Genomic DNA, 17,330 nt, shown 5'->3' with positions numbered 1-17,330 from the left:
AGTAATCTTATATATGATTGTTCTATCTTTTGGGGGAAAAAGATAAAAAAAATTGCTGAAAGAAGTTAAAGAAGATGTAAATAAATGGAAAGACATTCCATGTTCATGGATTGGAGGACTTATTATTAAAATGTCAATATTATCCAGAGCAATCTACAGACTTAGTGCAATCCTTATCAAAATCCTAATTTTTTTTTTCCAGGAATAGAATTATACATCCTGAAATTCATATGGGATCTTAAGGGGTCCCCAAACGCCAAAACAATCTGTAAAAAGAAGAAAAGAGTTGGAGGTGTCACACTTACTCATTTCAAAACTTACCACAAAGCTACAGTAATTGAAACAGTATGGAACTGTCATAAAGACAGACACATAGACCAATGGAATAAAATAGAGAGCCCCCAAGTAAACTCTTGCCTATATAGTCAATGATTTTCAACAAGATGGGCAAGATCATTCAATGGGAGAAAGGACAGACTTTTCAACAAAGGGTGCTGGGAAAAAGCCACCCACATGCAAAAGGATGGTGTTGGACTCATCATATACAAAATTAACTCAAAATGGATCAAAGATTTAAAGATAGAAACTAAAACTATAAAAGATTACTATTTTAAATACATAGTACTGGAAGTTGCTTTCATGTACTAGAAATGTAATTGATCTCAAGGAGAAAATTGACCTTTGATTTAGGAAAACATATTAACGTGCTTTTTCATTATGAGAGAAATACTCAAAGTTAGTAGAGACAGGTGGAAGTCACATGTCTCTGTGATACAAATAGGGATAATATTTTATTATAAAATATTAATGTACTGAAGGTCTTAATATTTTCTTTTTCACACATCTTTGGATGTGATCTTATGCTTATTCATCCAGAGATACTTTTTTTTTTACATTTTTTTATTAATTTATTTTTTAATTTTTATTGTTATATTAGTTACCATACAGTACTTCATTAGTTTTTGATGTAATGTTCCATGATTCATTGTTTGCGTATAACACCCAGTGCTCCTTGCAACATGTACCCTCCTTAAAACCCATCACCAAGCTGGCCCATCCCTCCACCGCCCTCCCCTCTGAAACCCTCAGTTGGTTTCCAGATTCCATAGTCTTTCATGGTTCATCTTCCCCTCCGATATCCACCCCTTCAGTTTTCCCTTCCTTTTCCTAATGTCCTTCTGTTGTTCCTTATGTTCCACATATAAGTGAAACCATATGATAATTGTCTTTCTCTGCTTGGCTTATTTCACTTAGTATAATCCCCCCCAGTTCCACCCATGGTGATTCAAATGGTGGGTATTCATCATTTCTGATGGCTGAGTAATATTCCATTGTATATATGGACCACATCTTCTTTATCCATTCATCTGTTGAAGGGCATCTCAGCTCCTTCCACAGTTTGGCTATTGTGGACATTGCTGCTATAAACATTGGGGTGCATGTGCCCCTTCTTTTCACTACATCTGTATCTTTGGGGTAAATACCCAGTAGTGCAATTGCTGGGTCAGAGGGTAGCTCTGTTTTTAACTTTTTGAGGAACCTCCACACTGTTTTCCAGAGTGGCTATAGCAACTTGCATTGCCACCAACAGTGTAAGAGGGTTCCCCTTTCTCCACATCTTCTCCAACATTTGTTGTTTCCTGCCTTGTTAATTTTTGCCATTCTGACTGGTGTGAGGTGGTATCTCAATGTGGTTTTGATTTGAATTTCCCTGATGGCTAATGATGTTGAACATTTTTTCATGTGTCTGATAGCCATTTGTATGTCTTTTTGGAGAGAGATACTCATTGTCTTGGGGAACATTTGGATTTTTATCACAGAACTTCAAAGAGAAACAATTCCAAAACAGAATATTGATAGGTAGGGCGAAGCCATAGTCTTAAAAGTCAGACATTGGTAAGAGAAAAAGAGGTTTCTGAATTTCTTGGTTTTAGAATTTCAGGCTTGGCTTGGTTTTTAGAGTTTCTTGCTGAGTGTGCATTTTAGGCGGGGACCATCTTCTTTTGTAGGTGAGTATTAACCGGCCAGTTCTGTGTTTCTGAGATCTTAAAAACATCAAAACTCTCCTTTTTCATCCTTCTCCTACCTCCACAGAGGGCTAGAACCTATAGGATCCTGTGTGGTTGTTTGGACCTACCCATACATGTTCTAGAGTTCCAGGGACTGCCTTGTCCTTACTTTGTTGAAGACATTGTCTCTGGTTACCTTTCTTTGCTATCCCAATTGATCTGTTTTTGTGAGGACATTTGGGGCAATTAAAAAACTCTACAGCCATTATCATCTTCTTGTATTCGTAACATTTGGCAAACTGATCATTACTTTACAAGCTAATATGAAGACAAAAGGAAAACTAATTAACTAAAATTAAAAAAAAACTTCAAGTGCTGTAAAACCACTTAATTCAATATATAAAGTGACAAAAACTTCATAAAGAATCAAGTTTTTGATAAATTAATAAAATAAGAAAACTGATTTGGTGAATTAATTTCTGATTGGTTGGCCATTTGGTGAGTTTATTTTTATTTTTATATTATAAAAATTTTTTTTTAATTTTAAAGATTTTATTTATTTATTTGAGAGAGAAAATGAGATAGAGAGAGCATGAGAAGGGGGAGGGTCAGAGGGAGAAGCAGACTCCCTGCTGAGCGGGGAGCCTGATGCGGGACTTGATCCCAGGACTCCAGGATCATGACCTGAGCTTAAGGCAGTCGCTTAACCAACTGAGCCACCCAGGCACCCTATATTATAAAATTTTTAAAAGATTTTATTTTTAAGTAATCTCTACACCCAACATGGGGCTCAAACTTACAACCCTGAGATCAAGAGTCAGATGCTCTACCAGCTGAGCCAGCCAGGTGTCCCTGATTTTTAGAGAGTTGATTTTCAGTAAATTGATTTTCAAGGTAGTCATGGAGAGGGTAGAATTGGCCTGGATTCAAGGGCCACACAAGCCCAGGATCAAGTGGCACATACATCAAGATCTAAGGGATATGCAGCAAGAGCCATGCTGTGCTGGGGCCCATCAGTGGGGAAGGTGGCTGAGCTCTGTTGCCTTTGCCAAGGAGAGTTGATCACCAATTAGACTAGCCACAGAAACTTTGATAATGGAGGGAGAGAGGGCAGAGGCTAATGATCAAGGTGATACTGAAAGTAGAGAACCATCAGAAAAGAGAAAAATGCCACCCAGACACAGCTTCCCACAGTCATAATGTTATACAAACTTACCTTCTGTCCCAGGATGTCATTCGAGAAAGAGGGAAGGAGAAGGGGAAAGAGGAGAAACCCTGAAAGACTTAGTCTTTCCCAAAGGAGAGATGAATCTTTTCAAAAATATCTCTTTTAAATGGGAAGAGCTGCATCTATACCTTTAAAAGCCTGGTTTGGGGTTTTCCTACCATCATTTGGAATTGTTGCTCCAGAGTATAATGAGACCAGTCATATATATATATATGTGTGTGTGTGTGTGTATAAATATATATATATTTAAAAAGTTACTTTTTTCACATATGAGTTTTAATTTTTATATTTCAAACTACAGATATAAAGGAAGAGTGATTTTAGTATATGTGCTGCTGAAGTGAAAACAAAGAGTGATTTTAGCTTAAAATTTTTAGTTTGTTCCCAGGAGATAAGAGGTCTGGGATTTAGAGAAGTCAGAATATGGGAGGAGAATGTTCTAGGGGAAGCAAGCAGCTTCCAGCAACATGACAGTTCAGAGTCTGAAAACATGACCAATAAGACACCTGCTATGAGAGCAGCCTCAAAGTGGCTGAAACAGTGTGCCCGGAGCGGGAGGTTGGAGCAAGAGATTATCAAGCACCTGGCATATGGAAACACAAGTTTGTATCACTTCTCTGTCCAGGAAATTCTGAAGAGAGAACTAGACCACTTGAATTCCTGAAATTACCTGGGTTGGAACTATTTAATTAATTACTAAGTAAGGGTCACCCCAGAAATTTGAAGACCATATGAACATTCATATTGCAAAGTAATATAATGGCTTTGATTCTTCTTTCTTTTCGCATCATAATTAGCTGTTTATAGACTTCCTGCTAAATGGAAAGATCTGGGATGGCAGGAACCATAACTGCGGTCCCAGAGCCTAGCACAGTGCCTGAGGCAAAATAGACTAAAAGTAGTTAAATACATATATACACACACAAAATAGATCTAAGGTCCAGAACTGAAACAGTGAAAGGTAAGATCGCCCTCTGGTGGAATGTTTAGGTGGTTACAGGCCCACCCCCCAAACCCCGGCCCCGCCCCTGGCAAGCCGACTGCTAAATTGAAGAATCAAAGAAAAGGATTGAATGGTTAATTGGTAGCCAACCAAGAGCAACCAGAGCAGAACTGTCCAATAGAAATGTAATGAGAGGGGCGCCTGGGTGGCTCAGTTGGTTAAGCAACTGCCTTCGGCTCGGGTCATGATCCCGGAGTCCTGGGATCGAGTCCCACAGCGGGCTCCTGGCTCAGCGGGGAGCCTGCTTCTCCCTCTGACCCTCTCCCTTCTCATGCTGTTTCTCTCTCCCTCCCTCTCTAATAAATAAATAAAATCTTAAAAAAAAAACTTATTAAAAAAAAGAAATGTAATGAGAGTTACATATTCAATATCAAATTTTCTAGTAGCCACTTTAAAAAAGTAATAAGAAACAGCGAAATTAATAATATATTTTAAAAACTCAACATATCCAAAATATTGCCAATTAACCATCAATCAATATAAAAACTATTAAGATTATATATATTTGTATATATAATTTTAAATATATATAATACATATATTTTTTACAAAGTCTTTAGAATCTAGTGGTTTTCTTTTTTTTTTTTTTTAAGATCTTATTTATTTATTTGAGAGAGAGAGCACATGAGAGGGGGGAGGGTCAGAGGGAGAAGCAGACTCCCTGCCGAGCAGGGAGCCCGATGCAGGACTCGATCCCGGGACTCCAGGATCATGACCTGAGCCGAAGGCAGTCGCTTAACCGACTGAGCCACCCAGGCGCCCAAAATCTAGTGGTTTTCTACTTATAGTATATCTCAGGACTGGCCATATTACAAGTGGTCAATGGCCACCTGCGGCAGGTGGTGACTGTATTGGATGGCCCGGTCCTAGGAGGAAGGGGCCGTGTCCTGTTCTTTTCTGTGTCCCCAGAACATAGTAGGTGTTTTATAAATATGTGTTGAATGAATAATATCTCCTAACACCTACCTCAACTTATTATTATGCTCCAGAGAACACGGTGGATACAACTACGTTTATCTCAAAGTCAGTGTTTTAGACAATTTAGAGTAACTGAATTTATGTCATATTCAAAGAGCAGACACTTTACTCAACAATCTGTTGAGCCTGTACTTATTTTCAGTATTTGTTTCCAGGACTGGAACGTCTCTCCCTAGAACCACTAGTATTCACTTCATTGATTTTTTTTTTTTTTTAAGACTTATTTGAGATAGAGAAAGAGGGAGAGAGCGCTCAAAGGCACACTTGGGAGGGGCGGGGGAGGGGCAGGGGGAGTGGTGAGGGGTGGGGGAGGGAGAGAGTCCCAAGCAAACTCAGCGCTGATAGAGCGGGGCTCTATCTCACCACCCTGAGATCAGACCTGAGCAGAAACCAAGAGTCGGAGGCTTGACTGACTGCGCCGCTCAGGCGCCCCCACTTCATTGATTTTTATTTGTTATCATCTATTTATTTATTTGAAAAGTGTTTATTTAATACTGTGCTAGCATCCGGAGGAGAGATGGGATTATATAACAAAGAGTCAATGAAGCACGACCCCTTGGTATTTCTATATAGGGGGGAATGTAGTTCATACATAAATATTATAGGGAAATAATGGAGAGACCTGCTTCCTGTCAGGATAAATTAACATGTGTTCTTGGTTCCCAACTCTAAAAACCAACCCTGGAGAAGCCGTGGAGGGAAACTCTGGGGACTCCCTAGTGACTGTCAGTTGTTTTAGCGTGGCTTGCTCGCTGTGAGAAGATTCATTAAAGGCAATCTGCTCTTGCTTTTCCCTGGTGTTGCCCTTGACCAATTATTGCCTGCCCCATAGTGCAAAAAACAGGGGCAAGATCCTGATTGCTCATAGAGCAGTAGAGGGTTGGGGAGAAAGTCTAGGTTGAAATCCCTGCTGGAGCGGGGAGGGGAGAGGACAATAGATGCATCTGAAGCTGGGGTCATTCACTCTTCCACATTCCCTCTACCCTGGGGCTGACTCAGAGAGAGGCCTGGCCCCTTCCGGGGCTCTGTAGCCCAAAGCCCTGACCTGAGCTGTCACCAGTAAGGTGACACCAAAACGGTGGTAACTGGTTTTGTGCTGTCCTAGAACTTGGGTCCTTCCCTCTCTTTACACTGACGTAGATGGGCACCCAAAGGCCAAAATTATATCTCCCTCCCTTTGGGGAGTTGCACACCTTGAAAGAAAAACAACAAATAGGTCCATACGTGTCCTTAAAGAAGTATCAGAAAATATAGAATAGCCCCTTAAAATAAGCATGAAAAATGCATTAAAAAATAAGAAAAGCTATTACAATACAGAGAAAGCTATATAGAAGTTCTAGGCATGAAAAAATATGAAAGTCAAAATAAAAATCCCACTAATGGGAATAAATAATGGGAGAGACACAACAGAAAAACAAATAAGTGGGAGGACTACACTGAAGAACTCTCCTAGAGTAAAAGATATAAGAAGGAAGAAGTTGAAATAGAGAAGTCAAAAGAGACTGGGGAGAGAAATGCCCGAATAGGGATAATAGGAATTTCATAAAGAGAAAAAAAATTAAAACAGTGCGTAGGAAAGATTTACAGAAATAAAGAGGTGAATTTCCAGAATGAAAATATACAGGGGATCCATAATGTCCTATAGCAAGAGAAGGCAAAACCGATTTTAGATACAATATTTATAAATTGTAAATTTAGATACAAATTTAAATGTAAATTTACATAAAAATTTAGATACAAATTTCAAAGATCAAAGGCAATGAGAAAATTCTAAGATTCCAGAGAGAGAGACTGATATCAGATTTTCTAACTACAACACTGGATGCAACATTTGGATGATATTGAAAATATTAAAGAGAAAAAATCCTTGGTCAGGTGAGGCCGCAGGCACTCCCTGGAGCCCGAGGCCACCACACCTGAGCCCAGTGAGAACGCCAAGGGCAGCGCTCTTTTTAATTTTATTCTAGCCCTTTACTCCCAGGAATTTTAGATGTTGAAAACATTCCCTATGCGTGGGATTCGATATTGTGTGGTTCATTAGGCTCTGTTGTGGCTGGCCTTGGACATTTTTTGTTAACTAGCAGAATGAGATCATGTGATATTGGAGTCAGAGGATTTATCTTGGTGACTTGAAGATGCTGGTTCCACTGTGGGTATAATTATGCAAAGCTAAGATGCCAGGAAAGAATTGCCAGAAAAGGAATTAAAAATCAGATTTTACATGAAAGCACCCACCTTGATCCTGAAAGAAAACAAACCAAGGGCAACAGTGGCAATTGAGCAGGCGTCAAGCACAGAAAACCCAAATACCACTCAGTGTGTGTTAGTTGTAGAAAAGAAAGAAAGAAGGAAAGAAAGAAAGAAAGAAAGAGAGAGAGAGAGAGAGAGAAAGAAAGAAAGAAAGAAAGAAAGAAAGAAAGAAAGAAAGAAGAGGGAGGGAGGGTGGGAGGAAAGGAAGGAAGGAAGGAAAATAAAACCTCTAAACTCAGAATTTATTTATTTTTTAAAGATTTTATTTATCTATTTGAGAGAGAGGGAGATTAGAGGGAGGAGCAGAGGGGGAGGGAATGAGAATCTCAAGCAGGCTTCGCGCTGATCGTGGGCACGATGTGGGGCTCAGCCCCAGGACCGTGAGATCATAACCTGAGCTGAAAAGCAAGAATTGGACACTTAACCCTGAGCCACCCAGGAGCCCCTAAACACAGAAATTAATACATAACTAAACATTATTCAAAAGTGACGCTATAACAAAAATATTCTCAAGCATACAAAGCTTCAGAAGATTTGCCACAAAATAAATACTCAACAGATTTTTGGAAGAAGTATTCCAATAAGAGAAAAAAATGTCAGGAGTTGCCAAAAAGGAGGAGAAGTAAAGTTGATCAAACACCTTGGTGAAGAAGAGAGGAAGTATATGAATAATTTGAAAGCACGCTAAAGTTCTTACCTGGTTAGAGGGAAGATCGGTAACTTTTTTTTAAAGACGATGAAGGAAAGGAAACTTAAAAAACAGAAATATTGAAATAAATAAAATATTAGAAACAAGTTCAAATATGTCAATAATCACAATAAATAGAGCTGGGATGGGGCAAAGATAGTGCTGTGTGCTCACCAGACCACTACATCTTCCTGAACACACAGCTAAAATACATTTTTCCGGCCCTGTTGTACTCAGGCAGGGTCATTGTTTAATTCCTGTGGATGGAAAGTGGGTAGAAATGGCATGTGGTTTCTGGTCCAAAGCTGTAAGATCTTCTTAAGATCCTTCCGCAGGCTCTCTCTTGTCTGCAAGGCTGGAAGCATAGTTCTTTTCAGTTGCAGTGGTGCTCACTTAGGGAGCATGCTACTAACCCAGGTCTCCTGGTCCTACCCTTGAAAAGGCTACCTTAACTCAGGTCAGGATGGAACCAAGGAATCTGTATTTTTTTAAGTTAAATTAATTAATTAATTTCTTAAGAAAGAGAGAGAAGCGGGAGGGGCAGAGGGAGAGAGAGAGAATCTCCAGCAGGCTCTGCACTCAGCATGACTCAAGGCTTGATCTCGTGACCCTGAGATCATGACCCGAGCCAAAATCAAGTCAGATGCTTAACCGACTGAGCCACCCAGGTGCCCCAGGAATCTGTATTTTTAACAAACTCCCCAGGTGATTCTTCGGTGTAGCCAGGTTTAAAACCATCGATTCAGATGATGTCTTAGTTCCCTTCCAAGCTGAAAATCATTTATTTCATGATCTTTCAGAAGTTGCTTTCAGATATTTGGTTAGACTTTTCCTTATCTGGAGAGATGGTTAGCTTTATATATGTTTTTCATATTGGACTAAATTCTGCCCATGGCTCCCATTGGCTGAGCCCAACCAGAAGCCAGAGGGAAGGGAGATGCAGTCCACATGGGTTAGCCTGCAAGCAGTATGGAGAAGGGTGCCCAGGGGGCCTGGAGGGACAAATGGATATTATCCAGCACCCTCTGTGCTCCTTAGAACAGTCCGCTAAGGCTCCTTACAGTTCTTCCTTACTCTAAACATCTCTGACAATCACACATTTTTTCTCACACAATGAAATAAAGTAATATTTTCCAAAGCGATTTAAAGATTTAAAGGATTTTAATTCTACTGTGTATCCACGATCCCCTTTTTAAAGTTTCTCAGTACAGTTTATATTATTATTTGGCTCCAAATTTGTCTGTAGAAACTTACAGGGAGACTGGGATTCTCTACACCACAGATCAAAATAGAGGCTTCTCTATTTTGGTTCTCTGATGGCCTTTTCTCTCCCTTCAGGGGATCTCTTCTTGGAGTTTGTAGTAATGGTTGATTTAAGCCCCTGACACCTCCCACACAGAAACCTCCTTTTGACTCTCCTGTGGACCAGGCCTCCCTGGTGCAATGAAGGCCCAGGGCATTCTTCCACCTTCCACCTAGGCTCCTTACTACTTTACCCAGCAACAGCTACGTAAACTCAGAGGATGTCTCTGATTGGCTGAATACAGCTGGGGTCTTCCCCATCCCTAGAGTCCTTCCTCTTTCCTTTACCTCCTGCGGCGGGCGGCCCCACACCCAGAATTACTTGGTTAAAGCACCAGGGCAATGGTCCTCAGTGGGGGGCTAGTCCTGGGACTCCACACCCTGATGAGCCTCCTGAGCCCCCACGAAACTGGGGCCATCAAGGGTGAGTGCCGAGGAGATTGTTCTCCTTCTCTGGTTAATGGGCAACTTCCTTTACCAAGAGAGCCCCAATCTCTCTCACGTCTATCACGTCCATTGCGGACCTAAAATATACAGGTGCAGCCCAGGCCAGCCATGCCGGCTACAGGTTCAAACTCTTTTAGGTTCAGGTGCCTCCTCAATTCCTTCCTTCTTTCTGAGACCCAAACCTCCATCCTGCTGCTGCCCAGCACAGCGATTTCTCTGCCACTTCCTGGCTTGGAGTGTGCCCATTCAAGTCCAGTTTTATTGCAGTATTTACCACCATGTGGATAGTTAACTGTTTATCTGTCTTTAGCCTGCTCTAGACATGAGCTTCTTGTGTGAGGGATCTATAGCTGGTTCATCTGTATTTCCCTGGGGCCTGGCGTCATGCTGGGCATATAGTAGTCCCTTAATGGCTGTTGAACATATAATTTCATAGAATTCTAAAGATCACTTACCAATTAAAGTCTAACCCAAATTTCCAAAAAAATGAGCCTCAGTTATGAAAAGAGACAAGTTTGATCATAATCTGAGGTGAAAGAGTTGCAGCATAAACTTGACTTGAACTTCGGGCTCCTTTTCCAGTGCTCTCTGCCATACCTCAGGCTGCCTTTCCTATCTGCTTGGTCTTTGTCGCAGATCTTAATATTTACTTCTGTCAGCCGTCACCTATCCTCCCCTCACGCCCACCTACACTGCGTCTCTGTGCCCCAGGCTCCACTTATGCTCCCATCCTTAATCATCTTCCCTCATCCCAGCCCCTCATACCACTCATCTCACACACAGGACCTCATAGCACAGCTAGAGCTGCTGATCATGGCTACCACTTAACTTTGGGGATCCCAAGCATGATTTTAGGAAGACTCTCTTCTTCCCGACCTGGTATACCAGACTGCACTCGTGTCTCTGTTCCTGCCAGTGTGTTGGGCCTGTGCCTGTTTCCCTCTGTCCTCTCCCTTCTACCCCCCAGCAACCCTTCCACTGTCCAAGGACCAGCTCAACAAGTCAACTCCGTCCCCACGGAGAACCCAGGATGGGGCATAGGCTCAGAGATTCAATATATCACATGCTTTCGATGAGATTGATACATTTTCTTTTCTGTCCCTGATCCTGAACTCACCCAATACAGCTGATCACGTGGGCTCCTATGGACCAGCCTTCTACCAAACCTACGGTGCCTCGGGTCAGTTTGCCCATGAATTTGATGGGGAACAGCTGTTCTCCGTGGAACTGAAGAAGAGGGAGGCCGTGTGGCGTTTGCCTGAGTTTGGCAACTTCGCCCACTTTGACCCACAGAATGGGCTGGCCAGCATCGTGGTGCTCAAAGCCCATCTGGATGTCTTGGTGGAACGCTCCAACCGCACCAGAGCCACCAACGGTACCCTCCTCTCCTTGCTCCCTCCCCTACCCTGTGTTAGGCAGGAGGGACCCAGAGAAGCTTCTTCCCACCTCACAGGCCTCCATCTACTCTGGCACACCTTTCTCTCAGCCCCTGTGACCATTGTATTCAGCCCCTTTCTTTTCCAGGAGGCTCTAGATCTTCCCAGACCCCTTCAGCACCCTCTTCCTCCTCTTCCCTCTTGAGGACTGGCCCTTCCACTTGGATGCCCCGTCACAGACCTGTCAGATACAGGAGCCCCTGGTGCCCCCACTCCCCCTCTCAGCCTCTTCTCCCTCTGCCCCCCTCTGCCCCCCTCCACCTGTTAGGTCCCAGAGCATCCCCTGCCTGCAAATGGCTAAATAGAAGGAAACGTCCCACAATCCCAGTCCTAATCAGGCCCAACTGCAGGGATGAGCCTTTGGGCTTCAGGGCCTCATTCTTCCTAGTGCCTCCGAGGGTGACTGTACTCCCCAAGTTTCGAGTGGAGCTGGGCCAGCCCAACATTCTCATCTGCATTGTGGACAACATCTTCCCTCCTGTGATCAATATCACCTGGCTGCGCAACGGTCAAATAATCAGCGAGGGGGTGGCCCAGACCAGCTTCTATTCCCAGCCTGACCATCTGTTCCGCAAGTTCTGCTACCTGACCTTCGTGCCCTCTGCAGACGACATGTATGACTGCAAGGTGGAGCACTGGGGCCTGGATGAGCCGCTCCTCAGGCACTGGGGTAGGAGCCCCTCCCCAGCTCACTCTCCACAGACCCATGTTTCCTTTCATTGGACCCCCCTGACCCTTCTTCTCTCCCCCAAGAGCCCCAGGTGCCTATCCCAGTGCCAGACACCACCGAGACTCTGATCTGTGCCCTCGGCCTGGCTCTCGGCCTGGTGGGCTTCCTTGTGGGCACCATCCTCATCATCAGAGGCACATGCTTGTCCAGAGCCCGCAGGTACAGAGGCCCCAGGTGTCTGAGGGCAGGAGAGTGGGTGGCTCTGAAGAGGATGGGGTGGAGGATCATTCTTTGGGGAGCACTGGGGTCAGGGAAGGGTGACACAGACAAGTAGCAGGCAGAGAATAGAAGAGCAGAGGTGATGAGGGGGTGAGGTTTTGGGAAGGTGGGCGATCAGAGATAGGATCCTAGCAATGTGAGCTTGAACAACCTTGTTCATATGCTTTTTACCACTTTAGGTAATGAACCTTCTAAGAAAGAAAGATTGTGGGAGACGCTCTATGGATTCATTGCAAGTCTCTGACAGCCCTTGCATACTCAGTGCCTCAGTCTACTAAGTATATCCCTACTGCGGGGACTTTGGATGGGATCAAACCCTGTGCTATAGGTCTCCTCTCTTAGACCTGGTATTCATCGCAGGACTTGTGGGGCAGCAACTAGCTCCCCTTCTCACCCCCAACACACACACACACCCCTTTCTTGCTCTAACCAAAGCTCTGGCTAGCAGCAGTAAATGGTGTTTGTACTGTATCCTTCCTACCAGGTCCTGGCCAATTCTCCCAGGGTGTGAGGGATGCTAGGAACCTAGAAGAGGGGATTCCAGGTGATGGCCATTGAGCAGGACCATTTCATACTGGGGACTGGCAGCCATCCTCAGGCCAATTCAGCTATGTCTTGTTCCATTTGAGCTATCCATTGTGTGTTAGTTGTGAATGGGCCATTTCACAAGGACTTCATGAAATTTACTTACTGAATTCAGATTTGCCCCCAAAGGAGTTTTCAAGAGAGGAAACGTTCATGGGAATTCTACTCTTGTCCAGATTTACTTTGTAATGAAGAAGCCATATGTATCCAGCCATGATTTACAATGGCATCTCCTTTTTCTACATCCCCTAGAGTCCCAGGCATGACAAAGAGAGGTCCAAGGCTTGGATAAGAGGGTTACTTCCTGAGACACCTGGGTGGCTCAGTAGGTCGAGCATCTGCCTTTGGCTTGGGTCATGATCCCGGGGTCCTGGGATCGAGTTCCGTGTCGGGCTCCTTGCTTCACGGGGAGCCTGCTTCTCCCTCTACCTGCCTCTCCCCCTGCTTGTGCATTCTCTCTCTCTCTGACAAATAAAATTAAAAAAAAAAAATCTCTTAAAAAAAAAAAAGAGGATTACTTCCTTAACCTGGGGTCAATCATATCAGTAGAAGACCTGGTCACAGTTTTAGAGAGAGTTCAGGTGGGTATCTCTTAGTGGTTTTCAAACCGAAATGTACACGAGAATCACTTGGGAGCCTTTAAAAAAGTACAGGCTTCACCCAGATCTACTGAATTAGAACCTTGGGGGGTAGGGAGAGTGGTAGCAGTCTGCAATTTTTAACAAGCTCCAGATGATGCTGATGCAGCCATCCTGGACTTAGACTGTGGTCTGATAACTGGGCTGCACTGACAGAGCCTGATGCTATTGGAAGGAGGGGGATCCCTGAGGTTGGAAGTGGTCCAGGAAGGGTTTCTGGAGAACCTGGGTCTTTTAGGCATAAAAGCTGAGGAAGATACAAGTAAGTAGGGGCAAAATGGGATTTGGCACTGTGAGAATTTGGTCCTAGAGAAGAAAGAAACCAAGAGATCATAAGACACTGTGGATTTCCCAAGGGAGAATAAGTTGAAAGAATGGCCAGAGGACCCTGTTGGAAGTGGGGGAGGATTGTCCTAGTCAAGGCTTTTGTTTGCCAGTAACAGAAACCCTCTTAAGATGATCACAGATATAAGGAGAGGATATTTACAATAAAGACATAGGAGTGGTGCCCTGAACCCAAGGGTGGGTTTTAGCCAAGCCTTCCAGGGAACAGAATTCAGAACTGAAAAGCCAGTAGAATCCAGAGCAGCTTTCTTGCTCTCTCTCTGGGCCATATGGCCTGTGTTGTCCCTTTGCATGTTAGCCACATTAACCATATTATTCTGCCTCTGAGGACTATCCTTTTCAGCTAACACGTCCACCTGCAGCTCCTGATTTTGTGCATCACCTCAGCTCTACCCACCCACCAACACTATTTCCCAATCACAATTTTAAATTCTTGGAAAAACAAATGAATGCCCAAACTTGGGGCAGGTGTCCATCCCAGTCTGATGTACTGTGACCAGAGGCACAAGATCCACAGTACAAACCCCTCTGAGGAGAGGGGTTGGATCATTCTCGGAGAAAGAAGAATGGGTTGGTTCTCAGAAGACACCTGAAGTTATGTTTGTCCCCAGTATGCCCTGATCTCTGCTGATCTTTTGCTTAAAAGTTAACTTGATCATCCTTGGAAAAGATCCTTCTCTGATCTCTGTCCCAATGTTTAATAAGGTCATTAAAAATGTTTTCTTTTGACCAGAAGTGTGTTTTTTCCACTATGCATATATTGCACAGAAGTCACTGGAACTTCTAGGAACAATTCAAAATCTTTTAGATTTATGTATCTACCTTCAAAATCACATTTTTCTTCTAGTTTCAAGTAAGCAGTCTCCCATTTAAAAAAATTGTCCTCCTCTATTCTTTTTTTTTTTTTAAGTTTATTTAAATTTTTAGTTAACATACAATGCAATATTGGTTTCTGGAATAGAATTCAGTGATTCATCACTTACAACACCCCGTGCTCATCACAAATGCCCTCCTTAATACTCATCACCCATCTAGTCCATCCCCCACGCACCTCCCTCCATCAACCCTCAGTTTGTTTTCTATCATTAAGAGTCACTTATGCGGGCACCTGGGTGGCTCAGTTGGTTAAGCGTCTGCCTTGTGTTGTTAATTTTAGCCATTCTGACAGGTGTGAGGTGGTATCTCATCATGGTTTTGATTTGTATTCCCCTGATGATGAGTGATGTTGAGTATCTTTTCATGTATCTATTAGTCATTTGGGTGTCTTCTTTGGAAAAGTGTCTATTCATGTCTTCTGCCCATTTCTTAACTGGGTTCTTTATTTTTTGGGTGTTGAGTTTGGTAAATTCTTTATAGATTTTGGATACTAACCCTTTATCAGATACGTTGTTCGCAGATATCTTCTCCCATTTTGCAGGCTGCCTTTTAGTTTTGTTGATTGTTTCCTTTGCTGTGCAGAAGCTTTTTATCTTGATGAAGTCCCATTAGTTCATTTTTGCTTTTGTTTCCCTTGCTTCCAGTGACTTGTCTAATAAGTTGCTATGGCCGAGGTTGGTTGAAGAGGTTGTTGCTGCCTGTGTTCTCCTCTAGGATTTTGATGGTTTCCTGTCTCACATTTAGATCTTTCATCCACTTTGAGTCTACTTTTGTGTATAGTGTAAGAAAGTGGTTCAGTTTCATTCTTCCACATGTTGCTGTCCACTTTTCCCAGCACCGTTTGTTGAAGAGACTGTGTTTTTTTCCATTGGATTTTCTTTCCTTCTTTGTCGAAGATTAGTTGACCACATAGTTGAGGGTCCATTTCTGGGTTCTTTATTCTGTTCCATTGATCTATGTGTCTGTTTTTGTGCCAGTACCATACTGTCTTGATGATTACAGCTTTGTAATAGAGCTTGAAATCCGGATTCATGATGCCTCCAGTTTTGTTTTTCTTTTTCAGAATTGCTTTGGCTAGGGGCACCTGGGTGGCTCAGTTGGTTAAGCGACTGCCTTTGGCTCAGGTCATGATCCCGGAGTCCCAGGATCGAGTCCCGCATCGGGCTCCCTGCTCAGCAGGGAGTCTGCTTCTCCCTCTGACCCTCCCCACTCTTGTGCTCTCTCTCTTTCATTCTCTCTCTCAAATAAATAAATAAAATCTTTAAAAAAAAAAAAAAGAAGAATTGCTTTGGCTATTAGGGGTCTTTTGTGGTTCCATACAAATTTTAGGATTGTTTGTTCCAGCTCTGTGAAGAATGCTGGTGATCCTCCTATATCCTTGATCTGATCCCTTTCTGTGTCTTTTAGAATAGACATTCAATAGGTATTTTCTGTATTTTCAAACGCTCCCTCTTTGCAGGGTTCTGTCTACAGATGATGAGCATATCATATCTCTCATATATCAAGAACATCAAATTTCCTCTTTGTCCTATAACCCAGCCTCCCCACTCCTGCAAGTTCCTCCAGTCACTGTCTCTGAAAGTGTATTCTGCATGGGCTGTCTCCAGATCCCTTTTGCTGATCCTCTCTCTCTCTCTTTCTTTTTCCCCCCACAACACCCTGTTCATGCTGTGTGTCATAGAGTACACATACATTGTATCTTCTAACCCAAATCCCATTTGGTAGATACTAATATCATTGCATTTTTAAATAAGAGGAAACTGAGGCTTGAACAAATTCAGTAACTTGTTCAAGGCAGCACAACTGTAAGTGTCAAAGTAGGGAATAGAATTCAGGTCTGACTCCAAAGCCCATGCCCTTTGTGTTTTAACAGGTTTAATGCAGATCAATGACCCACTGCATGGACCAGGAGGAAGCAGAACAGACATGGACATCCTCAGAATTTTCAGAAAACTAAGAGCTGAATGCAATTATTCATTTTGACTTCCTAATATTAAGAATGTCTATGTAGTGTTCCAAGGGAAGCTTGAGAAAATACTCATAGGTCTAATTTATGTTTAATGAAACAGGCCCATTGTGGTCAAGTGAATTGCTGTTCCTTTGATTCATTTATGCATCAATCCATCCAATCAGATATGAATGAGCCCCTCTTGTTGCTTTAGGCAGGGGATTGGGGGCAGGAGTGAAAAAGCCAGATATAGCCTCTATCTCCAAAAGCTTATCCTTAGTGAAGGAAACATATAAACCACCAGCAAAAAGGATGTTTAATGAGAAATATGAGGCCTGCACATTGTGATGAGTTCTATGAAGAAAAGTAAACAGAATGAAGGATCTGATAAAGAGTGCCTGAAGGAGAGGGCTGGAGTCCTAATTTAGGAGGTGACAGGGAAACCGAGATGTTATTTATGAAGACCCATAGGCAGAGATCTGAGGAATGAGTGATTCAGTAAGAAAGAAGCACGATGGTCCTAAGGGCAGAACAAACTCCTGAGCTCACAGGAGGAGAGTTTAGTAATGTTACTATAGCCAGAGCTTTGTTTCTTCTCTTTCACATGGCTGCAGTTTTGTTCTTTATAACTAAATGCATTATTCACCT

General features: G+C 42.9%; 1 protein-coding gene across 2 annotated transcripts; it reads left to right on the top strand.

Annotated features, from left to right (window-relative positions):
* The first annotated feature begins 9,455 nt into the window (after window positions 1–9,455).
* LOC118001151 (HLA class II histocompatibility antigen, DO alpha chain) lies at window positions 9,456–17,304 on the top strand. Of its 2 annotated transcripts, none has more exons than XM_034991136.1 (5): window positions 9,456–9,882; window positions 11,032–11,280; window positions 11,730–12,011; window positions 12,095–12,230; window positions 16,608–17,304. In XM_034991136.1, the coding sequence occupies exons 1-5, from the start codon at window positions 9,801–9,803 to the stop codon at window positions 16,624–16,626; spliced, it is 768 nt and encodes a 255-aa protein (XP_034847027.1). In that variant the 5' UTR covers window positions 9,456–9,800; the 3' UTR covers window positions 16,627–17,304. The 2 variants fall into 2 exon arrangements, with proteins under 2 accessions (XP_034847027.1, XP_034847028.1); XM_034991137.1 differs by lacking the exon at window positions 16,608–17,304 and adding an exon at window positions 12,470–13,273.
* The last annotated feature ends 26 nt before the right edge of the window (window positions 17,305–17,330 follow it).

The sequence above is a fragment of the Mirounga leonina genome, unplaced genomic scaffold (assembly GCF_011800145.1).
Source record: "Mirounga leonina isolate KUSES-001 unplaced genomic scaffold, KU_Mleo_1.0 Mir_53, whole genome shotgun sequence".
Classification (NCBI taxonomy): Eukaryota; Metazoa; Chordata; class Mammalia; order Carnivora; family Phocidae; genus Mirounga; species Mirounga leonina.
The sequence above is the reverse complement of the archived record's forward strand: the minus strand, read 5'-3'. Positions and strand labels throughout refer to the sequence as shown.

Excerpts from the sequence above, each read along its gene's own strand:
- LOC118001151 (XM_034991136.1), top strand. The coding sequence starts at position 9,801 with ATGGTCCTCAGTGGGGGGCTAGTCCTGGGACTCCACACCCTGATGAGC. Across the intron at positions 11,281-11,729 it reads CCGCACCAGAGCCACCAACG|TGCCTCCGAGGGTGACTGTA; the intron begins GTACCCTCCTCT and ends CATTCTTCCTAG. Across the intron at positions 12,012-12,094 it reads GCCGCTCCTCAGGCACTGGG|AGCCCCAGGTGCCTATCCCA; the intron begins GTAGGAGCCCCT and ends CTCTCCCCCAAG.